The 24,118-nt window shown below is 49.8% G+C and overlaps 6 protein-coding genes across 6 annotated transcripts; 2 read left to right on the top strand and 4 right to left on the bottom strand.

Moving 5' to 3' along the window:
* Nucleotides 1-936: 936 nt before the first annotated feature.
* On the bottom strand, nt 937-3,782 carry FPOAC1_013741 (uncharacterized protein; the record flags this gene model as incomplete). The annotated part of the gene is made up of 4 exons (XM_044858082.1): nt 937-2,328; nt 2,374-2,439; nt 2,487-2,824; nt 2,876-3,782. The coding sequence occupies 4 exons, from the start codon at nt 3,780-3,782 to the stop codon at nt 937-939; spliced, it is 2,703 nt and encodes a 900-aa protein (XP_044700906.1).
* Nucleotides 3,783-5,784: 2,002 nt separating this feature from the next.
* Nucleotides 5,785-6,540, top strand: FPOAC1_013740 (uncharacterized protein; the record flags this gene model as incomplete). Its single annotated transcript, XM_044858081.1, has 2 exons — nt 5,785-5,899; nt 5,984-6,540. The coding sequence occupies 2 exons, from the start codon at nt 5,785-5,787 to the stop codon at nt 6,538-6,540; spliced, it is 672 nt and encodes a 223-aa protein (XP_044700905.1).
* Nucleotides 6,541-11,281: 4,741 nt separating this feature from the next.
* On the bottom strand, nt 11,282-12,535 carry FPOAC1_013739 (uncharacterized protein; the record flags this gene model as incomplete). The annotated part of the gene is made up of 3 exons (XM_044858080.1): nt 11,282-12,039; nt 12,092-12,412; nt 12,466-12,535. The coding sequence occupies 3 exons, from the start codon at nt 12,533-12,535 to the stop codon at nt 11,282-11,284; spliced, it is 1,149 nt and encodes a 382-aa protein (XP_044700904.1).
* Nucleotides 12,536-13,294: 759 nt separating this feature from the next.
* FPOAC1_013738 (uncharacterized protein) lies at nt 13,295-13,861 on the bottom strand (the record flags this gene model as incomplete). Its single annotated transcript, XM_044858079.1, has 1 exon — nt 13,295-13,861. One exon carries the CDS (start codon nt 13,859-13,861, stop codon nt 13,295-13,297), a length of 567 nt encoding a protein of 188 aa, XP_044700903.1.
* Nucleotides 13,862-15,448: 1,587 nt separating this feature from the next.
* Nucleotides 15,449-16,539, top strand: FPOAC1_013737 (uncharacterized protein; the record flags this gene model as incomplete). The annotated part of the gene is made up of 3 exons (XM_044858078.1): nt 15,449-15,858; nt 15,905-16,166; nt 16,231-16,539. 3 exons carry the CDS (start codon nt 15,449-15,451, stop codon nt 16,537-16,539), a joined length of 981 nt encoding a protein of 326 aa, XP_044700902.1.
* Nucleotides 16,540-17,863: 1,324 nt separating this feature from the next.
* Nucleotides 17,864-20,455, bottom strand: FPOAC1_013736 (uncharacterized protein; the record flags this gene model as incomplete). Its single annotated transcript, XM_044858077.1, has 1 exon — nt 17,864-20,455. The coding sequence occupies one exon, from the start codon at nt 20,453-20,455 to the stop codon at nt 17,864-17,866; it is 2,592 nt and encodes an 863-aa protein (XP_044700901.1).
* Nucleotides 20,456-24,118: the final 3,663 nt, after the last annotated feature.

Genomic DNA, 24,118 nt, shown 5'->3' with positions numbered 1-24,118 from the left:
ACAATATGAAATTTCATCTCAGACAATCCTCCACAGCATAGAGATATATCCTTCGGACTTTATTACGCCCTCCCCACCTCCGGTGAGGGTGTCACTATATTTTACATACTTGCAGCGCGTCGGATGCTTAGTTTGGGTCATTTTGAAGGGCCTGAAGGGCAAGAAGGATTCTAGCTTCATTTGAAGGCTGTGTCATATTAGGTTGTTGAGAAGTAATTAATCAAATGGTAATGATGAAAGTTGAGGGATTTTTGGTCAACTCGCTTATCAAACACGTTACGATATTTTAGGTTTATCTATCCCCTTGCATGTACTGTGTTGTAAAACTAGCTTCTACTGTAAGGGTGGTAAGTCATGCACACACTACTTGGGTAGGGCCTAGAGACCGGCCCCCCTTAGCTTTGCATCCCTCCACAATTTCCGTACTGCGAGCACGGGGGGTCCATTGACTAGGCAAAGGGGCTGCTGTTGAACGGATCGCGTGCGCCTTGATGTCCTTAATTGTATATGTATTGTCGAACTTTTTCCCCCGCCTTCCTTGGGGAGGGGTCTGCTTATTATGCTTTCCTGAATGGGTCTAGGGTCGCCGACAGCTGACCGATAGGTCACACGATACCCCGTGCGGCCGCGCCGGCTCCTACGCTCCCCTAAACGATTGTAAAAATTGCAAGGATTGTAAAGATTCGGTTCCTTTTCGATGATTAAGGGTTGCCTAAGACAGTTCCATGTAAGTGTCGGTCTTCTGTATTGTGCCTGTACGCGCGCATTTATTGTACAGTTGCTTCTCCGCCTACCGGTAGGTGGGCACTACATGGTATGTAATCATATCTCACAAATTTCAAACTCAATATGGTATATGGTGCTGAAATCAACCAACGCGTATGTTACGATATGCTTCAAACTGGTATAAATCAATTCTAAAATCCTCGACACAAATTAAGCCTTGGCTTGCTTATCGTCAATGACCAACAACCCAGCATCAACGCCCGCCCTAGCAAATCGATCTCCAAGCACACCAATAGTGCGCTGGAAATCTCTCTCCACACCAAAGTCCTCCACAAGAAGGTTGTCAAACAGTGTGTGCGAACGGCCAGCGATGATCAAATCGCCAACGCTGAAGCGAGACTTGCCGACAAGTTCTCGGGCGTGAGCTACAGCAAGATCAGGCAGGTTGCGGACCGAATTGACAGAAATCTCGACGAATGTGACGCGGCCTTCGAGTTTACCAGCAGCGTTGTTCTTTGCGGTGTTCAGAAGGTCCATGTCACTCGCAGATGGGAAGCCGACTGCGTTCTTTCCGAGGTCGTTACCCGTGGAAGGATCGCTGTCGGGCGATGCGTTGAGTGCCTCGTGATCGTCTTCGCTGAGGTGCAGATGGACAACGTGAATGGAGACATGAGGGTTGTGAGCGAGCTGGAGAGCAAAGAGCAGGGCGGCGCGATCATCCTTGCCGCCAATGAAGGGCACGAAGATGATTTGACGCTGGTCAACAGGCAGTTGAACAACGGCGCCGTCTTGAGCTCTATGAACAGACAGGCCGGTCCGAGTCCGTGTAAGGGTGGGTTTCCTTGTTAAAGCATCGTGGGGGATTCGGTTGATGAAAATACCAGTCGTGCAAGTTGATCTTTCGATGGCGTTCTGGACATAATCGATGTAAGTTCTACTAAAGAAACGCTCGTTGATGTTGTCAGTCTCGATCAAAACGGCAGTGGAGCTTTCCTCAGCGATATCGCCATATGTGCTCCAAGGAATGATCATGAAATCAGACCTGGCTTCTTCGGCAAACTTGACAATAGTTTCGGCGTAGGCGTTGGTTGGTATGATGGACACTTGACCAGCTACAGCAACACCGTTGAGACGAGAGAAGGCCTGGAAAGCGGAGAATACGGCGTCGCGGGAAGCGAACTCATCGAGTTCCGCAGATTGCATGACGGACGAGGTACGATCGGTCAGCTCCATAAGCCGAACACCACGAACTTCGAACGGGCGGCTGGGGATGACTTGAGTCTTTTCCTCACCAGGAGTAGCATCTGCGCTAGCATTGTTGATTGCGTGAGTAGCGGCAGGAGCAGTTTGTTTTCGGGATCCACCGAGAAGCGAAACGAGGTTGAACAATCCAGGAAGTGCATCAAGACGGAGGTGAAGAATGAGGCGGTTGGTCTGAGACTTATCAAGAGCCTCTTCCATCTTATGCTCAGAACTCTGAGCCTCGGTTTGGAGAGGGTTTTCATCCCAGTCGATCTCTCCTCGGCGCCACTTCTCGACCTTGAGGCGGTACGAGAGAGGGTAGAGCCACCTGGTAAGTGGTGATGTTGTGACAGTGGTGACCTGGCATGATTAGCGACGCATTGTGCAAGGATGTGAGATACTTACCACTGCCATAACGACGAACATTGTGAAGGTTCGGGGCGAAAGAATGCCAGATTGAAGACCGATGTTCTAGACAAATGTTAGACCGAATTAGATGACTGGCGACGTCAACTTACCAGGACAATCAGCTCGACAAGACCCTTACAACTCATAAGGGCACCAATGGTAAAACTCTCTCGCCAGAGACACTTTGTCAACCGCGCGGCAAGAGTACCGGCGATGATCTTGCCCAAGAAAGCGCATGCGATAATGGCTACGACATATCCCCAGGTAGTGCCATCATCAAGCAGACCCATATTGGTGTTGAGGCCAGAGAGTGCAAAGTAGAGGGGCAAGAAAATTGATCCCACAAGATCCTCAATCTTTTCAGTCAATTTGATGGCAAAACCACCATCGTGAGGACATATAAGACCGATGAGGAAGGCACCGAAAATAGCGTGTACACCGATGGCGGCTGTGCAGAGTGTTAGGCTTGGTGTCAATTGACTTGGGGCGGATGACTTACCAGTGAACCAGGAAGAAGCCAAGACCAGAAGTAGGGTCAAGGTAGTGATACCTTGAGACGGGCCGTTCTGGATACTGTCCGTTCGGCACAATATATAGAGAAACACGGGGCGCACAGCATAGACGAGGAAAAGAACCCATGCGACTGCAGTCAAGAACACATACAGAGCCGTGAGGCCATTAGCGTTGTTGACCAAAGCGACACTGAGAGCGAGCAGAACCCAGCCAACGACATCGTTTCCGATACCAGCGGCGAGGACTGTCACACCAACAGAAGTGCTGAGAAGTTGAAGCTCGGAGAGAATACGACAAAGAACAGGGAAAGCAGTAATGGCGAGCGCAGTTCCAATGAAGAGCGCAAAGGTGCCAAATTCCATGTCCTTCATGGTTCCCTCATTTCCGTATTCTTCATACAAACCCCACGCAACGGCGACACCGAGACCAAAGGGAAGCACCATACTGGCAAGACCAACACTGACGGCGACACGCCAATTGGACTTGAACATGCGTGTATCAACCTCGAGTCCAACAAGAAACAAGAAGAGTAGCAGACCAATGGTAGCGACATTGGTCAGAACGGGCATTGACTCGGTAGGGAAGATGTTCTCCTTGAAGCCGGGGATGCGCATAATGACGGAAGGACCGAGGACGATACCACCGATGACTTCTGCGATGACGCGCGGTTGGCCGAACTTGGAGAGAGGCCATTGAAGAAGACGACAAAAAATGATGATGATAAAGGCTTGAACGATGAAGAGCGTGATGGGGTCTTTGGGGTTGTATGTGATTGGGTTGAGGCCTTCGATGATGCCTCCTTGGGGATGGGCACTCGTGGCTACTGCAGCCGTTGTCGTTGGTGAAGGAAGACGACATTGCGAGACTGTGAGCTCTGTGCGAATGTACGGCATTCTAACAATATTAATTATTCTTTCGTATCTCGATCGTTTCGTGCGGAGGAGGCGCAGACATGAGACGGCGTCGCAAGAGCAAAACCTCTATTAGGAAGAGAGAAACAAGAAAGCAAGATAATGAATACAATAAACAAGGGCCGAGTGAACAGCGGCTGGCGCCGAGGCCTTTTTGTGTGTGTCGCCCGGAGGATGGATCAATTGATAACCAAGAAATGATCAAAAAGTTGGGATTGAAGGGAGAAAGAGGCGGTGAGGTCATCCGCTGAGGAGAATAGAGTAGTGGGGAGCTATGGGCCAAGGACTAAGGGTCTAGGCCGTCGTAATGGAGGGTGCGATGCATGCACTGAACTAAACTGCCTAGACTTGTCACTTTTCTGGTGTTGTCTTTATCCAATGAGTCAAGGGTCTTTTTTTCCTCTGCTGTGTTACATGGAACAACATCGATAAAGAAGATAATGCAGTAGTAATTGTAACCGAGCACATGTATTTCCCAAACTGTTGTTTCTGTGTAGCAAAGGTCCAGACCTGCGAAATTCTGGCCCTCATATCGATATCCAGATAAATGGGAGAAATTATCTGGATATCGATATATCCAGGTAGATATCCATACAGCCACATAGCCACTTTAGCAAGGTTGATATCCAGATAAACCACATATAATTCTTGTAGGCTAGAGGAAAGAACAAGAAAGTGCCCTAATCCAGAAAGTCCTCTGCCTCTGTTTCAACGCTTAATTCAACAGCAACGCTCGAAATAACGCCCCTGCCGCCGTGAGACCTGGGCACAATGATACCCTCGCGCATCCAGTTGCCCACACACTCAATCTTCGCCAGGTTCTCGCAGGTCATGCTCTCTCTATCCCATGATAGCGTACGCCGCGCCGATGAGAAGTGAGACTCAACATCAGATGATTCAGGTGATTACGATCAAATGGCGCATCTAACATCAAACCCTCAAGCGTTTTTACACGAGAGACAGCCACGTAGCTTAAACCGGTCTGAAAGTCCCGGCAGGAGAGATCCGTCACGATCATATCTTCTGTGATGCTTTGTGACTTGTGCACGGCAATAGCGTAGCATACGACCAGGGGAAACTGCGTGCGAGCGCAGAGAGTGGCTCCGATGAGAAAGTCTCTCTCAACTGGGAGAATTGGGACAATCGTTTTGCCATCGGGGGTGGTCAGGAACACCGGTCCGTTGTACTTGTCAAACTCCATCATGATAACACAAGGAGGATCTTGGATGGGGTCAGCCCCGGGTGCCCAGCCGATGTCGTACACCGTACCGCGAGCGCCGTTGCAGAGGCCAACGGGCTGCCAAAGGTTAGACGTCAGCATCGGACGAGCGCCAATGCATATAGGGATCTGCTTCGCAAGGTTGCCCGCCTTGTCATCAGGGGCAGCAGCCGCACCAGGGCCGACGTTCTTAACTTTGACCTGGACGACTGGCCGGCCGAGGCGGTCGAGGTGATAGTGGTTATACTCGTTCACCCTATCTTTGGTAGCGTAAACTCGCAGGGCGCTGGAAAACCTCGCGACCTCTCGATCGTCTAGTTTTGCCTGCACGCGGGTGGACAGGAGCTTCCAAGACTCCATAGATAATTGGAGCAGCCGCAGTTCCCCGAGAGCTGTGCGAAACGCCTCCTGGTCGTCGCCGCGCTGCCTCTGAACAACCTTCAAGAATACTGATTTATCGAAGCGCCTATATGCGTTCCTGCCCTTGATCTCTACTCCCTGCACCTCTTTGTCGTAACAAAGCGGCTTCTGTAGCACAGGGGGAAGCTGGAAGAAGTCACCAACCAAGAGGATGTTCAGGCCGCCAAAGAACTACTCGTTGGCTAGCCGGGAGGGGGTGCCAACTAAGCAAGCTTAGTTGGCCACAAAAGTGTGAGACAACCCCGCACAGGTTGCTGTCGCAAAATCATGACTTTTGCCCGCCAAAACCAATGATTTCTAGGACATCAATCAGTAAAAAAGTCATATATCACGTCCATCAAAATTATGCCCTCACAATCAAATCTGAGAGCTGCTCAGGCCGTTGTTCTTTCACGCCAGCGACTTCGCCGCGGTCTCAATCGTGATGCTGCCGGCCGCCGAAAGAAGCCACTGACTCTTCGTGCTGCTGAAGCTTGATATGCCGGCTCTGCTCGTGCATCTATCGGCCGCATCGTCAAGAGACTTGAGGCTGCGAATACCGTAGATTATGAGGATGTTGTCGATCCTAAGATGGGGCGCCCGCGGCAACTCACGGATGAGGAAGAAGAAGCTATCGTGTGTTATATCATCTGGATGGAAAAGTCTGGCCTGCCTGCCTCCAAGTGGGAAATAGAAGATGCAGCACTTACTCTGCGGCGCCGCCGTGATCCTGATGCGAGACCTGTGAGCAAGATGTGGTACTCTCGCTTCCGCGATGATCATCCTGAGCTTGCGAAATCGATATTGAAGTCGAGAGAAGCTTCGCGTGCCGAATATGAGGAAGGCGGCGTTGATGATACGAAGGAGTGGTTCCAACGCCTCAGCGATGTGATGACGAAGTACAATATCGGTGCATCAGAGACCTGGAATGCAGATGAAGCAGGAGTTAGAGTCGGAATGCTACGAGATAAGATGGAATGCCTCGTTGTACGCACCAAGAAGAAGTCAGCAACAGAGGTATTTTCTCCGCAAGATCGCGAGACTTGCAGTCATCGGCTCAGGCAACGCAGCCGGCGCAACAACGCCCCCCTGGCTGATCTTCAAGTCGTTGCCAACGCTTGAGTGGGCGTTCATTGAAGGCGATCCTGATATGCGCTTCGCTCAGTCAGACTCGGCATTCTCCAAGGGTCGGAACCACTACATCCACTCCACTTTTGGACCAAGTAGAGTGGATGTGCGATTTTTAGGCAATTACATAGTGGATGTAGCACATATCCGACCGGGGCGGAATGGATGTACACACGTGGATTTATAAGTGGATTTATAGTGGACCCTTGAGGCTATTCACAACCTCCTCGGTGCCTATTCACCCTCACTTTCAGAGGTTGACACTAACTCTTCAGCCTGTTGCTGCTGTGTTGAATCGTCAACCTCGCTGGCGCTGTCCTCGCCCTCCAATAGCCATTTTGACTCAGCAAGCGCCAGCTCGTCCTCGCTTAGAGTCCCACAACCGCCATCCGGCTTACTTTCAAGGTGCGACTTAAGCAATGGATCCAGGTCCTTGATAAGGCCAGCACGGTACCAAGAGCGTAAAACCTGACAAATGGCGATAATCTCAGCATCTAGGTTCGTACGCAACCCCGAGACCATCTTGCCAGCATCTGAAAATAACCTCTCACACTCGGCTGACATCGGCTGGATCGTCAGGAAGTCCAATGCCATCCTGGATAACCGAGGATATCTGCCTTGCTTAGTGATCCAGTAACCAATTGGATCACGAACGTTGCCGTCCCTGGCGTCACGATCCGTCTGCCACGCTTGGTACTCGTCGCCAACAATAGCTGCTGCGTAGGGTGGTATTGAGCTTGGCACACGACTGTTCTTCTCGAAGGGGTTGAAAAACCGAGGTCTTTTTGCCGGTGGCTCGTCGTCGCCTCTGCTGCTGCTGGTTCTAACCTCGAGATGAGCATAATCGGACAGCCAGACGTCGGCAACCGTCTCTTTTGCCTTTTCAACCCAACTAGGCTTATGAGCCCACGTTTCATCAAACCAGTCCCAACGATAAGCTGGATGGAGCGCCATAGCCGTATAGTAGATGGGCGTCTCGTCCAGCCGCCGATAATATTCATCCAGCTTATCCCAAGCAAGGTTGATTCCAATGCGGAAGTGCTCTGGATCAGGAAAATCAGCAGCAAGCCGCTTGTATTCTTCCAGTGTGTTGAGCACCTCGATAACCGTCTGCTTGTGGCGGTTATGCTCTTGAATGATCTTATATCGGACAGCGGTGGCACTCAAGTTGGCATGTTGGATCGAAACGGAGGGGTTCAAATAGCCGAAGATTTCTCGGAGGATGGGGTTCTCGGCGAAGGAAGAGGACTGGTTGCTGCTGACGATCAACTCGACTAGCATACGCTGAAAGTGTTGCTTATCAAAACGTGGGATAAAGCTATTCGCGATATTCTGTTCCGTAGGCTTGTTGACGTCCAGTTTCAAAACAGAGGCAATAGTCGGCTGGTTCGATTTCAGTACGCATTCGGATTTCAGCTGTGCTGTGCTCTTTTTCTCTCCCTCTGGTGCTGGTGTTTTGTGTTCACGCCATAGATGATTTGCCGCGTTCTGGAGACCTGAAGAGGTAAAACTCGCGATAATGGGACGATTTCCGAGGATACAGTCCTTGCAAGCCCATTTGCGTAAGCCATGACGTTGAATATCGTAGCCAAAGTCCCACAGCCAAGAGCTAGTACCTATCACGAGCGCGTTCTGACCAATCCCAGCCTCTGAAATGGTGAAAAAGACGGTCTTCGAGGTGCTGCTGTTGGCCTGGCTGGGTGGCTGGCATCGTCAGTTTTTATTTTGGCAAAAACAACAGCAGGAAATCTGAGAAAACGCGATCAATAGGGGGTAGTGTCTCGTATAATGCTATAAGATTAGCTGTAGGGGTGATGGATCTCGGCTAACTTGGGTCCAGCTACCTCGATTTAATAGGCAATTATATACCAAAATAAGTACTATGAACCGTACAAGGTCAGGGAATATCCCACGATACCTAAATCCACCTAAATCCACTCCACTACATCCACTTTCAGGTCCAAGTGTAGTGGATTATTACGTAATCTGAGCGCCGACGAGGGGGTCTCATACACGCACATCCGGCTGTGCGTTTAATATCACGTGACTTTGCGCACATCCCGATGTGCAAATAAGATTCGTTATGTAAGCCCGATCGGGAAAAAAAAACTTTTCACAACAGCGAGAACGAATTTTGAAACAACAGCCACTCGAGGAACTCAACACTTCCGCCCGCTGTCGCAATGCGCCTCAACGGGTCTTGACACCTTCCCCTGCAGTGTTTTGACTTCCCAAGAGATGTCGTTGCGATGGCGGGCGGGGAAAGGAGCGCGAAATTCACGAGCACGCCACGAAAACCACGCATATACCACCGATGACTGCGGCTATAGCTAACTACAACACACCTCTTGCAGTGTGACGACGGAGCCCAAACATCGTCAACATTATTGTCCCCTCTATAAATAAATACATGGCCACTCATGGGCCCTCGGCCCATTTTTCGTCAACGTTTGCAACGTCCCACTACGCCGACATGTTGGACAGAACGGTATCACCTCCCGCGACCACCAAACGCCCGGCATGCCATAGACAAAGGCCACACAACACTATGGATCCCAGACAGACTTGCCCACTGTCGCTCCCCCCAAACTACGGTGACGGAGGCTTGGCCACCCTCCGCCACCCGGCTAGTCGCAGGGTTCAAATCCACGACACATCTGGGCTCAGTGTAGTGGAAACAGGGGTTGCACGTGGCGCAAAAAGATCCGTGCACGAGTGCACGGATCGCTATGTGATCCTAAATCCACCAGAAGTGCTAGTGTAGTGTCGTGGATTTGAACCCTGGCTAGTCGGGTCTAAGGAGGCCGTGAGGGAGCTCTCATACTCAGTAATTCACCATGTCGAAACGATTGGAGCATTGCACTACATGAGGTGGTTGATGACGGCTATGGTTAATGTCGCCAGCGGCTGACTTCACAGTACAAAAGACATGGCCACATAGGAACCCGGTCGGAGGCAACAACAACAGAAACACACGGAACATAAGAGTACGCACAAAAACCCGGGGGGCTCGAGGGAGATCAGCAAACAGACAAAGCCGATGGCTGGGGGGAGACTGCAGGTATCACGGTTGCAACATATGGTGCCCGAGGGCACCGACAGAGCCACAACACGAGGATATGAAGCAGAAAAATTCTCAAGAAAACACGTGGGGAAATTTGCGGAACGAAATAGGACGGATAGCACATGGGATTCTCCAACAGAAGACATGTACATAGTAAAGCAGAGTATAGGAGTAGAGACAGCAGGAAACTTGGGGACAGCTGGCCTTGTTTCAACAATGAGGCGAAGTGGGGTGTTCACAGGATGAATGCTTCGGCTGTCAGCCAGGACTTGCTTACCGGGCATGGCTGCTGTAGTGGCGGCTAAAACCGAGTAGGAATACAACCAACCAACCAACCATGTAAGCCCGATCCGCGTGTGTGAGTGAGCCTCTTCCATCAATGGCCGCTGTAGGAATGACCAACAACCTGCCACAGCTCCGGGCGATAGAGGGTTCAAGGATTCATGTTTGGAGCGTTGATTCGAATGCGTATGTTCAGTGGATATGGCGGGGAACGCAGTGATATTGTAGGACAGCTCAATAAAAGTAGCATTATGTTGTTGGTGCTGCATTGCCAAGCCTACTTGACCCTACATTGGAACTTAACTACACCTTCCTCAAATCAAGCTATTGGACCACCAATCCTACACTCGGAGTTTTACCTTTTCTTTCTCATTCAAACGATACATATCAATCATATTTCCCATTAGATTTGCAAATGTTAGTAAGGGGCGTTCCCACTAGGCTCCTCCTCCCTGCTGTAAAACATCTCTCTCGGCAGCATCCCAGATATGTTGCATCCCTCGCCGCTGTGGAAAAGGCTTCTCTGCCATCTCTTCCCCTACATTCTGTTCAACTCGCTCATTCTCAGCTTTATCCCAGTCGAGATAACTGAACTGCTCCTCCTTAGTCCACTCTCTCGTGCCGGATTTCTCCCTGCAACGCGACCCCATTTGCTTGTAGTTAAGACACCATTGGAGCTCTATCTTGCTATACCGCGCCGGTAACCCCATAGCCTTCCTATATTGCTGATTGGTCCTCAGCCCTCCCCGGGGCACTGTGGCATACCAAGCCTCCCGTGCTTCTTTGTACCGTTGGTAGATAGCACGCGGGTCATCGGCTCGTAACGCAGGAGCCGCAGCTAGTGGTGTAGGTGCTGGAGAAGATACTCTACAAGTTGTTGTGTCCGCTGTTGTGTGCGTTGTTATAACGGCTATAGTCTCAGATATCATAGAGACTCCTGACAGCAGGCTGGCGAATCTATCTACATCTATCTACCGGCACCTCATGTAGATAGATGTAGATGCTTAGTCATAATTTGCAATGTAGATAGATAGATGTAGGCTACATGTACCTAGTGGCTGAATCATCTAGAAATGGTGCTCAAGGAAGGTCGGAGCGACCGGGTGGTCGGCGTTGTGGTGTATGTGGCAAGGCCGGGCATAATGCAAGGACCTGTCAGGTAGTAATTGAGATATCTGGGGAGGAGTATAGTGAGTGATTTTAATTAATTAGATAGTTTGTGGTGGTTTTATGGCGATTTTTATTTAGATAGTTAAGATTTTTGGTCAACTCGCTTGTCTGGTCAACTCGCTTATCAAGCACGTTATCCCCAAACCTGATCAGGATCATGGTATTCATGCATTCTCGCTCAACTCAATCTCGAACTACAACGATAACACATTGCGCTTCTTAGTTGAGAGCGTTGCTCACAGCGGTGTAAGCAGCCTTGGGCTGGTAGTTGCGGTCGAAGAGAAGAGGGTTGGACTCTGATCGCCATGAGTCCTTGTCAGAAACACCCCAAACGGTGATACCGACACACTTGGGGGTTGTGAGACAGGAGTTGACGACAGTGACGTAGTCGGAGGCTGCAGCGTTCTCAATGTCAAGTTCAGTGATGGCAACCTCCTTAACGTTGGCACCAGCGAGAACCTTGAGGGCAGCAGGGAAACCAGAGGCAGGGTTCCAGCCACCGGGACGGGCAAGATGAGCCTGGGAACCGATACCGTCGATGGGGATGCCCTGAGCCACCCACTTGTTAACGTGATCAACCATTCCGCGGGTAACCTTGGCGTAGTTGGCGATGTCGAGGTTGTAGTCGTTGATGTAGAGCTTGGCAGCAGGGTCGGCGGCGCGGGCAGCGCGGAAAGCAATACCGACAAAGTCCTCGCCGAGGACCTGGTAGAACTCACTGTTTCGCAAGCTACCGTCTTCAGCGAAGATCTCGTTGACGACATCCCAGTGGAGGATCTTGCCCTTGTAGCGGGTAACCACGGTCTTGACGTGGTTCTCGATGACAGCGGTCATAGTGGCGCGGTCACGAATGTTCTTGACCCACTGGGGGAGTTGGGAGTACCACAGGAGAGTATGGCCACGGATCTTCTTGCCATTGGCCTGGGCAAAATCGACAACCTTGTCAGCGTTGCCGAAAGTGAACTGGCCGCGAGAAGCTTGAAGGGAGTTAGTCAACTACTATGAGTCGTCTGGACTACCAGTACTTACGCTCAAGGGCATCCCACTTCATACTGTTCTCATTGGTGACCTGGCCGAAGTCCTTCTTGACAATGTTGATAAGAGGATTGTTGTTAAGATGGTAGTGGTCGATCTCAGTACCGAAGTAGATCTTGCCCTTGGCCCTGATCTTGGCGTCAAGGCCTGAAGCATCGCCACTGCCACCACCAGGAGAGGGCTGCTCAGGCTCAGTAGGGGTAGTGCCGCCACCGTTGTCACTTCCAGGAATACACTGGAAGTAGAAATCGTTGATCTTCTCACACTTCAAGCCAGACTGGCAGGCCGTGGGACCATTCCAGCCACTGCCACCACCTAGAAGACTCATTAGTGTCTTGTCCGATATCCCATCTCATGCTTGTACTTACACTGCCCCCAGATAGCAGACTGGGCAAGAGCCGCAGGGGCGAAAGCAACGATGAGTCCCAGGAAGTGCATGTTGACTGTCAAGTGATTCAATGGCAAGAGATGCTGATCAAGAACAAAAGAAAGAAACCCTGGAGAGGTTATCGAAGTCTTATATAGTTAATTAATATTGCTTTCCATGATCGCCTAGAAGCCCGACTATATCGAAAGACCCCTGGTCTATAGTGACAAGTGTTTTAGCCAGACCAATCGTGTTGACGGCGTGTTTTCCCGGTAATTTTTGTTTATCAGCACGACTGGAAGCCTTATGCGCGGAGTACCAAGTTCCGAACAACGCCCATTGAGGAAATATCGGAGCATCGCCAAGATGCACGCTGTAACCTCAAAGAGCAAGTGACTATTTGAATCTGAAATGCTCCCCGCAAATGCGGGTCCTCAATCGGCTGATGCAGCGGGTAATAAGTAAATTTGAGCTGACTTGGAAGAAGAAGAGTTCCGATATTGGGGTTTGGTGCAGTTGTTGGTGGCTCGTCCTTGGCCTATGTAGACAAACAAGCTGATGCTTCACTGGTAGGGCTTTGGGAATGATGCAGGGATGGCCTTTAACCGATTAGCGTGCAAATAGGGCCTTTACCCCGGATATTGTTGAACGGATCGCGTGCGCCTTGATGTCCTTAATTGTATGTGTATTGTTCAACTTTTTTTTCCCCCGCCTTCCTTGGAGAGGGGTCTGCTTATTATGCTTTCCTGAATGGGTCTAGGGTCGCCGACAGCTGACCGATAGGTCACACGATACCTGCCTGTGATTTAGAGTTCATGGTAACCGTGAAGTTATTCACCATGGTCGTGATCCTTGCCCTTGACACTAGGGGCCTTATCAAAGTCCAGTGTGCCATCTCTAAAAGGTGCTCCAAGATGACGTTCAAAAATCTTCCAGCCATTGGGCGTCATTCTTAGCCGATCGATGATCCTTCCGATCCACCAAATTGCTGGGAGGCCGTCCTCCCTAACAGTATCGTTTCCATTGATAGCAGCCAGGTCGTCACCCTGCCAACCGTATCGAATAAGGCATTGCTGGTATCGGACAATCACACCTCCATCTTCGTCACGATCGACAACATGGTTGGTGGCATGGCGGGAGACTCCTGGGATGACGGATCCGTACTTGCTCACGAAGAATTCCTTCATATTCTCGTGGCCGCGGATAGCGCCATGAGTATGGTAGACTGCAGCGTCTGGGAGGAATGTATTTGTCATTTTTTCATGGTCGAACTCTTCGAAGATAAGGTTATGCCGGTTGACGAAGTCAATTGCACTTGACCTCTCCTCGCTGGTCACGTCATTGAGGGTGGCGCCAGGGATAGGAGGGTAGCGCCCATTGGTAATGAGGGAAGACATAATAGTGGAAGCGAGTTGATGTTGGATGTGTGACGTGGTGGATGGATGTCACAGCCTGAGTCTGAGCCCGAATCTGAACCTGATCCTGGGGGCGCTTTAGCTATATATATGAGAATGCAGTGTAAGGTCATTTGCCGTATAGCGCAGCGGGTAAGGCCCTGAATGCATCCAGGGACCCTGGCCGTGACATTGCTAGCAAAGTTACAATTAACATTTTATAATAAGTTATTAGTTAATTATTATGATTAGTTATTGTAACTAACTAACTAATCATTACTCGCTGTTACGAACCCCGTAACTACTTTACGGGTACCCCATAATTCTCACCCGGTGATACCTAAATTGCCAAAGACCGACACCCAAATCTCTCGACCCACAAAACAAGACAGAACTCTGTTTTTCGGGCAGACTCATTACTCCGAGCCATGATTAGTGATCCGATCCATGATTAGTGATCTAACGTATTTCACAACCACTCAGCCCACCCCTCCACACCGCCACACCCGTGATAGGGTCATTTCATGTTCGTCACATCAAATCTGTTGAACCCGATGGGTCCTGTAATTGATTGAATTGAACTTGTTGATTTTTGTGTCTGTTCTGTGCCTCTTGTTTCCCCTCTTTTCAGGATTGATTGATTGATTGATTGTATCCTACACGGTTGTGGCCGCTTTTTATCTGCAGCTATGCCCGGTTAACAGGACTCGGCAGACAGCCGACGCGTCCGTCTGGCAAACGCCCCACTTCGCCTTATTGTTGAAATAAGGCCAGCTGTCCCCAAGTTTCCCGTTTTGATCCTCGTTCGCTATCTATGACCCAAATTGCTTGCTTTCTGTTGGAGAATTTCGGATTTTCCGCCTCTTGCTCATCCGTCCTACATCCTTATTGTCCGTCCCATTTTCACTGAAAGAGGAAACCCCTGTCGACTGTGGAAGTACCTCTTACGGCAAAGTTGGCTGGTTAGTGACATGGCGTCAACAGGGGGGCTTCAATGCCGTTGGAATGCACTGTTCTCTGGCGATTTCAGACGGTATCCCGTCACGTTTCTTCCTCGCCATCGTTGAGCATCAATTGCATAGAAAATGGTGGAAAAGGACGAGATAGAGATCTTGGGGATTTAGGGGATTTAGGGGAGACTTCAAAGTCTGCGCTAAAAGATTGCGCTTTACCCTTTACGTCAGTGACTGCCGTCGTTCGACCCGTACTATACACATTGTCACTAGTGCTGTATTATCCACTTGACCTAGCTTCCGTCCGCAAATGCAGCGATCTTTACTTACCATCCGCCACCACTTCAAGAATCACCCCACTTAAAGCATAGCACAAAAAATCGTCGCCCCATACAAATTCTACGATGTTATTTACACCATATTTTTATCATAATAAAATCATTGAGGAAAACGAAAACTTGCAGTGTATTATTTTTCGCATGCTCTCTTACCCCGGGCCGTCTTTTCCCTGCCCTTTTTACCTACAATGGGAGTTTCAACACTTTGAAAAATTTGCATTTGTCTCTCTCTCATCTTTCCACTTTCACAAAGTTAGCAAGGCTCTCTACGCAGCTTACAGCTGTAAAATATCTCCCAAATGGGTCGCTATGTTTATACCGAAAAAGGCGTTATTGATGCTGTATTCGATATTACTAACGGTCCTCTATCCCAGTACCAGACCTCCGAGAAATATGGAGTGGCTCAACCGGTACTCTCGAAAAGACTTTCGGGCCAGAAGAGCAGGAAAGAGTCTACACACACTCACCAACAGCTTTCCCCCAGTCAGGATAAGTTGTTGAGCTTCCTAGATGTTCCCGGCGGATTGACAGCTAAAAAGGCAAACGAAATGCGAACAGCCGTCACGCTCACTGAATCTAGAGTAGATTATCGTGGCCGGTCGTTTCTTTTCCTGCCTTCGTCCCATCGTATTGCAAGATATCAATTTCGGCAGAACGGACTATTACTCCCATTCGGGGCTTCACGCCGTGAATTCCAACAACCAAATCCGTGAGTCACAGTAGGCTATGTCTCATAGTTAAGCTTACAAAGACAGAACATTCTTTCAGACTACCGACAGCTGGCCGATGTATGATAATGCCGACCCTCTGAACGGCTGGTCTCTTAAGGAAGTTGAGACAACTTTTACCGGACTTGCAACGTCTGACATATATGGAAAGCTCTATTATCGTATCAGGGTTACGCTAAAGGCATTTCTAGAGCGTATTTCTAGCTTAAGCGTGGCGTTCGAACTACTTCAAGTTGATGCGTCCAACCTTCCTGGTCACCTGGAGAATCGGGTTTTTGATCGGATAGAGGTGAGCTTCCACGACAAACAAATTTCATTTCAGCCCATCTGAACATTATACTGACTTTAGAGAGGTCTCCAATATTTCGGATGGTGGATATCTTGGTATCCATCAAACCGTTGGCATAATGTCGCCATTGCTTCAGGCTCCTGACATCAACCCTCACGCGACTCTTATCACGTTATTAATGAACGTTGTGGATGAGAACATGACCGACCAGGATCAAATTGCGGATGCTACTATGCATAGCCCATCAACGAAGCGCCTGCTCAAATTCCTCCCTCCTAATCACCCACCAACTAGTCGCTATGACCCCGATATAATTAAGTTCTCATATGCTCGTGACTTCGTTAGGACTTACGACCAAATCTTTAAGAGGTGAGTGAGACTAATATTTTTACTTCCTTTTACTGACTTGTGACGGTTGTGATTCCCAAGGGATAAACTAGTCCGTTCTAGGTTTATGTTGGTAGGATCGTAGGGTAGAATCCGAGCGTAGCGAAGATGTCACGTCTCTTAATAGTCAATAGAGCGGGTTAGGCGTATTGAGGTAAAGAAGTTGTATTGATACCTGGTGAGCTAAGCTCTATGAAAGTGTTAATGAATGTGTTCTATATACTTGAGGTGGTTGCAGTGATACCATCGTGGTCACTGGTGACTTCTTAGGTCACCTAGTGATTGTGGTGTTAGTGAGTGACCATGTCGCAATGGTCACTGTCGTAGCAATAAGGCCAGAGATATTAATAGGTTGAAAAAAGGCACTGAGGCACCTATATTTTCCCCGTCTCTCCTCTGCAGCCCCTCGAAGGGTAGTTTAAGGGTCCTCCTTGGCTGAATCCTCAAAAATAACAATAATCTGGATATCATAGAAGTACCGGCTTGTTCCTCAGGTTACCACTAGGTCGGCCCGGAAGCTGGTCTTCTTTCGGACTAGTGGCTCTGTTTCCATCTCTAGGGAAAGCTGGCTGCTTAGGGCTTCGTAGACTACTCTTGTAACGGTCTATCAAATTTATTTGGGATGCATGTCAGTTTAAGTATATTATTCCTATTTCGCTTAATTTGAACGAAGATCGTCTGACACAGAGATCGGGAGCTAAAAGCCCGAATTGATTTACTCATAGCTGAAATCGAATTTCTCGGCAAAAACAAGTTTAAGTCATATAACCAAATACATGTGTATAGTTGTTAGAGGCGAGCGTCATTTCACGGCTGTCTGAAAAAACAACAGCGGCTATTTCCGACCAAGATGATAATCTACATCCCTATTGTCCGTCCCATTTTAGTAAAAGAGGAAATCCACTACCTCTCATTGGCTCATGCCCTTGTAAAACCCTCTCATTGTTTGCAAATGGTGTGGCGTTGTACCGCAAACTAACATCGCCCGGCACGTCGGACAACAGCATAACCCAATGCGTACATATTAGGCCGCTGCTATCAAGCTATTAGAGCGAAACTTTGGCCCTCTGCCTCTTGTACGAGACCCCGATCAGATCTCCATGCTAAAATAAAAATGGGTTGGTTGTGTTCTTGTTAGCTCTAAGTTACATATGTCCGAGAGGAGCACAGCTTTTTACATAGTATCCACATCCCAGCCACCAGCAGATCGGACCACCTTAGCCACATGGCCTCAACAGGGGGGTCTCACAGGTACTACGAAGGCCAGGGGATGGTCAATTCGAAAACCCCTCAAGATCGATAGATGTAACTCAGATGGTCTCGTCGCGCAAAACAAAAAGCTCTCGCCTCCACCCAAACCACCTTGTCATTCTCTTGCCCATGATCCGTAACAGAACTGGATCGATCTTGTCAACAGGATGTGGCTTATGGAAGACGATCATGCCTCCCTCCCCGGACAACTGCTTAAACGCCACTGCCGAGCCGCTGTTGTTCGTTGCAGTAAATCCCGCATCAATCATGGCGTGAACAAATCGATCCCACAACACGTCTTTGACAACGTTATCTTTGTCGGGGAACATGAGTTGAAAGACCCCCAACGATTGCCTCGTAACTTCAATGGCGGTGCCTTTGGTGAACTCGGTGGGTTCTCCGTGAGCACTTGGAGCATTGTCCTGTAGATCTATAATATCACCGGCAGAAGGCCCTTGCCCTCCCCGTGTTTTAGCCTTTTCTCGGTGTGTGGCTATCGTAGACGACACGGGCCTGGATTCAGCCTCGTAGAAGATACCGGCAACGGCCTGTGGCTCATCTACTCTACGGATAGCGGTGAGGATCTCAGCCTCTGCCCGTTGTTCCTGTTGCAGATACTCTGCATTTAGATTCGCCGAAACGACTTCAAGAAGACTGTCGATCTCTGCTGGACTGAAAGCAGAACTGCGAAATTCCTCTCTGACGGTTCCTCTAATCGATTCCCAGAATTTCTCGAGGGCAGTGCGGAGCACCTGAGACCGCGCAAGCCAATCAGCATTTCTCGGACCTGTTGGTGGTTTTGCAAGGTAGAGGTCCCTAATAAGTGACGTCCCGATGTCTTGAAGAAGGCCAAGGTCCTCTTTGTAGCTTTCGGAACGTCGCCGCTTCCAAGACTCCCTGTCTTCTGTGGCTCTGACTTCCTGCACTGTTCTTGCTGCATTCTGTGGCCTGTGGGAACGGACGGCCAGAAGCATTTCATGGCAGGTTGAGAGGTCCGAGAGTGTCTGGTATATGATTTCGTCAAGCCTTTTTCTCTCGGATGGGTTTCTGGACAGATGATCCTGCAGCATTGCGAAGAGCATCGCATGATCAAAGGCCCTTTGGTCGTCAGGCTTTGCTTGCAACTGAACTAGACACCAGTCGACGGGGTCCTCGGTGAGCGCCTCCTGTGTGTTTGCAGACGCCTCTCGTTTCAGGAACCCAATTGTATTGGGCAAGTTCGCTTCAGGCTCGAGATTCCAGTGTTTCTGGAGGCCCGGAACAAACGGTAGTAGTTCCTTCAGGCGACTTGCCCTGTATATGACCTGGTTAACAAGGAGAAGCTCAAGGGCACCGAGGGCTTTGTCGTAACGGATCGGCAAAGGTGCACCGGGATATATGTTGTCGCGGAATCTCTTGCGCTCCGCGTCCACATGCCTGCACTCCATTTCAATCCATCGCCACCAATAGTAATTCAGGATCTCAGTTCGAATGCGCTGGGCAAGTAGCACAGCTTTATGGGGTTCCGAGGCTTTCTTGAAGATCTCAGTTGCGAACATGATCTTCAGATGTCTCCTCATGTATGCAGCATCGCACTGCAGGTACCAGAGATGATCTCCCGTTTCATCCAGTCGAGTCTTGGCGAGCGTGAGCAGGTAGTTGCTGTCGAATTCTGGCGGTTGTGAGAAGGCTTGGTTCGTGTAGGGAGACCAGAACTCTACCACACCCGTCTCTCGAAAGGCTTCGTGGCTGACAAGGCCTCGCCACTTCTCAACCCGAGGGGGTTGTGAAGGGTCTACGCCGTCGAGGATCCTTTCCACTATGCTGCAGAGAACCTCCATAAGGTACGCCTGCGCTTCAAGAACAAGCATGGCCCTAGGAAATCCAAGAGTATCAGCTCGATGGGCGGCCTTTTCTTCCCAGTCGACCAGTGATCCATATTGATCTCCATACATGACAACACATTTGGCCGAGAAGTCGACGTCAAAGAATCCAGCTGCCCAGCCGAGAGTGAGCTGCCTACTGTCGAACGCCGCCCAGTGCTGGGGAGAATAGGCGGTCCTATAGTGAAGCAGAGCAAAAAGGACTGCAGGGTTGGTCTTTATGACTTGCACGTTCAGCCATGGCAACAGGAGTTGACGTCTCCGAGTTGGGCTTCTCGCGTGTATGTAAAGCCTTTCGCGCAGGTAAGTATACCGCGGAAGGAGCCGCTGGCCCTCCTCGAGCTCCGGAGTTGCTTCCTTCAACAGGGCCTCTCGCTTTGCTTGGCTTCGCTTTTTCCACCGACGCAGCAAGACATCGCCAAAGACATCGATACGTTTTGCAAGTGAAACTTGCCGACGATGGATATCCTCCACGGCCGAGAGCACAGTGCGCTCCGCTTCTTTATCAGAAAGCCTGCGACGGTAGGACAAGCCCGGGCTATATTGTTCCTTGACAGTGTAGAATCCGTTCTGGCAGTCGACACACTCGCATGGCGGCCGAGCAATGGACGCTTTGACACTCTCAACGGTTGCTCTGTACTGGGGGTCAGATGATCCGTCATCCTGGTAGAGAGTGAAGGGGTTCATTATTTTACGATCGGTTACCTGAGTGGCGGTACAAGTAAGAAGGAATTTTGGTTCGGTTTGTTTCTTGCAGCTGGTGAGAATTTGCGCGAGAATGACAGGCATTAAAGCGGGCACCAATAGGAATGCATAGTCAGTACATTTGCTTTTGTCAACTGCACCCCCCAGTGAGACAAGAACTAGAGACGAAGGGAGCTTTACTACATGGGTTTGCTCTTTAAGATCCCCGCGTGAAACGATAGACTTCTCAGTTAGAACAAGCCACTAGTTAGCAGTAAGAGCTTTATTAGAACCTCGACGTTGTATGAAGAATGGCTTCGTGTTATAAGTCTCGCGGTCTTAGATAAAGACAGGCTGGCGATCAATTCAACCATCAACTCAATCCCGTCAATTTTATGGAAGTTGAAGTCACGTGCATCAATTCAATCAATTCCATTTGACACTCCCATTGATTGTTTCAATTCCACCTAGATGCTTTCAACGTTGACCATCGGTTGAAACTGTCGTTAATGGCAGTGGTTCAGGGTAGCGCCCAGTCCGTGTAGTCCTACCATCCAGGACCACCTAATGCATAACCCCACCTAATGCATAACCAAAATTTCGCTCCTCTCATACAAAATCCAAATTTTGATGTCCACAAAAACAGGCCCGATTCTCAATTAATAAATGAGACTTTGGAGAAAGTATCTAGAAAATTGGCCAATTTTTACTGTCTGCGTGGTTTTTTGACCTCCCGACCGCTCCGTGTGCGCTGGCAGTGCTTTGTTACGACCATAAAGTCCTCACTTTCGTCCTCTGACCTGACACCCACCTCAATCACCGACTCGACCTCCTCATCCACAACCACCTCTATTTCTGCATCCTTTGAGTCAGGAAGAGCCTCTCCAGCCGCTAGAGTCTCCGCCAGAGTCATGAATCGTCGGTTCGGGTTCGGTACCGCCTTTCTTTTCTTCCCTCGCCGCAGCTGGGCCATCTGCTCCTCGAGGCCAGTAATCCGCGCATTCTGAACGGCCACCTTCATCTCTAAAGCTTCTAACCCCTTTGCGATCTTACTATACTTCCGCCTGGTCGGACGACTGCGGTGTTTGGCCATTTCCCTCACTTGCCGGCTCGTTTTCGGCGTATCATCTGAGTGCAGTTGAGGAGGGCTCGGCGTCTTGAACTCTTCCAGCAGTTTTTCTTTGTCCGGCTGAATTTCCGGATGTGCTAGAGCTTTGTACCGATTTATTGGCCAATTTCCAGTAAACCTCCAGCCGGATAAGATAATATCCTTCCTCATGCCCGCCTCCCTGGCTTTCGCGTATGCCCGGATAAAGTTGACTTTGTCAACCGGCGCAGAATCGGACAAACTAGCCAGCTTTTGGAGTTCTTTCCGGTACGCACCTTTGATGACATTAAAAATTCCATTATCTAATGGCTGCAGACCATGGGAACAATGTGCTGGTAAGTAACAGCAGTAGACGTTGTTCAGAAAGCACGTAGCCATCCACTCATCCTGACTGCTGGTCAGCGACCCTATAGCGGGTGACTCAGCGGCGAAATCACCGAAATGCTCACCTGCGCATGGCTCCCATGGCCGTCAAGGATAATAAGTCTCGCATCCGATGCATCACGAGGCTCCGTTTGAGGCAAATAGACGTCTTTCAACCACTCGAGAGCTATGTGGTTGTCGGTCCAGCCGTTCGGTGATGTGATGTAGTGCCAGTCCGCTATTAATTCGAATTCGTTAAGGAACCACTGCTTCTGCAGCTCTTTTCCTTTAAAGATAATTCCCGGTTTCAAAGCACGGCCAGTTGCGGTGACAGCCTCAATAAATGAGGTCCACGTGCGCGACTGAACGCCTTTCAACATCGCCTTCTTCTTCGGGTCAGAGCTCCCGATTACGAGGCTGTCCAGGCCTCATGGACAATCAATTAGCTACACCCTATAAGAACCCATAGTGTACTTGTAGCAGACTTACCGAAACCCACCATTATACCGCCCTCGTCCACGTTAACTGTGTTCTCAGGCTTGATCCAGCCGTACTCGTTCTCCCTGATATCGAAGTACCAATTGACCGCCTTTGGAGTAAAGCCGTCAAATCTGGCGGCTTCTTGACGTTTTCCAAGCTTGGTAGATAGTTTTGGGTGACGCTTGACGAACCTGGTGGTCCAGTGCTTGCCCAAAGGTTTGTTATCGCCTTGTTGTTGAAGGATGGCCTCGGCACAGGCGCGGACCTGGCTGTGCGAGGGAGCATAGCCCAGGGACTCTTGTCGCAGCACCCAACGGATAAGCGTCTCCTCATGGCTCTTTGAAATACGCTGGTGGGCCTGGATACGTTCATTCCTGCTTGCTTGACCGGAAAGTCGTCTCGAAATGGTCCACTGAGGTACTACACGTTTCTGGGCCGCCTCATTCTGTGAGAGGCCTCTATCGGTGGTATCGAAGATAGCCTCAGCTACGTCATCCTCGGTATAATTACGGCGAACCATTACGGAAGGAGTTGTGGCGAGTAAATTAGGTGAAAGTTCGGCTTGAGTGGATGGAGTCGCGTAGCGTACATGAGGTGAAATGCGACAAGATTCAAAGGGCTAGAGAACCAGGCTACGGGGCGGAACGGGAAAGGTTCAAGCCGATATGAAAGTTCGATGAAAAAAGCAATATAGTGCAGGTCTTCGTGCGCGAGTATCTTCATGCCTGGCCGAGTACAATGCAATTGAAAATTTGGATTTTGTATGGGAGGAGCGAAATTTTGGTTATGCATTAGGTGGGGTTATGCATTAGGTGGTCCTGGATGGTATAAGTCGTATCTATAGGACCCCTGCTAATACTTTTGCCCCGTATTTTTGATGCACGTGCCAACTGCACCTAGCATTAGGGGTTTATGAACGCGTCTCAGCTGTCGTCGCGCCCCATGACCCTTGCAGAAAGATCATTGCGTGCATTCTATTCCTTTCCTAATCTTCAAATGGACGCCAACGTACCTGTCAAGTGCCAGAGTCCCGACTGCAGCGCACCTAGTGCTTCACCTAATAACTTGGATGCTTCGCCAGGAGATTGGAAAGCCTTCCCATGGCACAAGTTTCCGGGTTTCTCGATTTCTGAACGCGTTGGCAGGCAGACTTCGTGGGTTTGGCAGCACGGCTTTGACATTCAAGCCCGCGATTCTCCCACGAAGAGGAAATGGGTTTGCAAGCATTGTCTTCGGAAAGCTAAGCCCAAGATGACAGACTTCTCTGCTGTTGGCACCCAGAATATCGAGAAACATCTGTTCAGGGAGCACGGACTTGTCGATAAGTCCGGGAGGAGGAAGCCACCCGCTCTTTGGAAGGGAAAGCAGGAGAAGACTCCCTCAAGGAACATTGTGGAGATGCTGAATCTTGACACCTCAGACCCTAAAGAGCAAGCCATCGCGAACGCCCTCATACAGCGTTTCGACAGGGACCACTTCCAGAGACTGCTCCTTGAGTGGGTGATCGACGCCAATATCTCTTTTCGCCAGCCCGAGCATGGGCGGCTTCGACGTATATTCGAATACCTGAACCCATCAGTCGCAGCGACGAATGCTCATATCTCTCATGACACGGTTCGAAGGCGAATCATCGACCTTCATCTCCAACAAAAGACACGCATAATCGACCACCTGAGGAGTGTTCCAGGTCAAATTCATATTGCGTTCGATGGCTGGCGTTCAAGGAATCGGCATGCTCTGTATGGGATTGTCTGCTTTTATGTTGACAAAAATGGAATCCCGTCGAAGTTGGTCCTTGGCCTACCGGAGTTGAAGAA

The sequence above is a fragment of the Fusarium poae genome, assembly GCF_019609905.1.
Source record: "Fusarium poae strain DAOMC 252244 chromosome Unknown contig_3, whole genome shotgun sequence".
Lineage (NCBI taxonomy): Eukaryota > Fungi > Ascomycota > Sordariomycetes > Hypocreales > Nectriaceae > Fusarium > Fusarium poae.
Note: the sequence above shows the minus strand (reverse complement) of the source record. Positions and strands in the feature narration are given on the sequence as shown.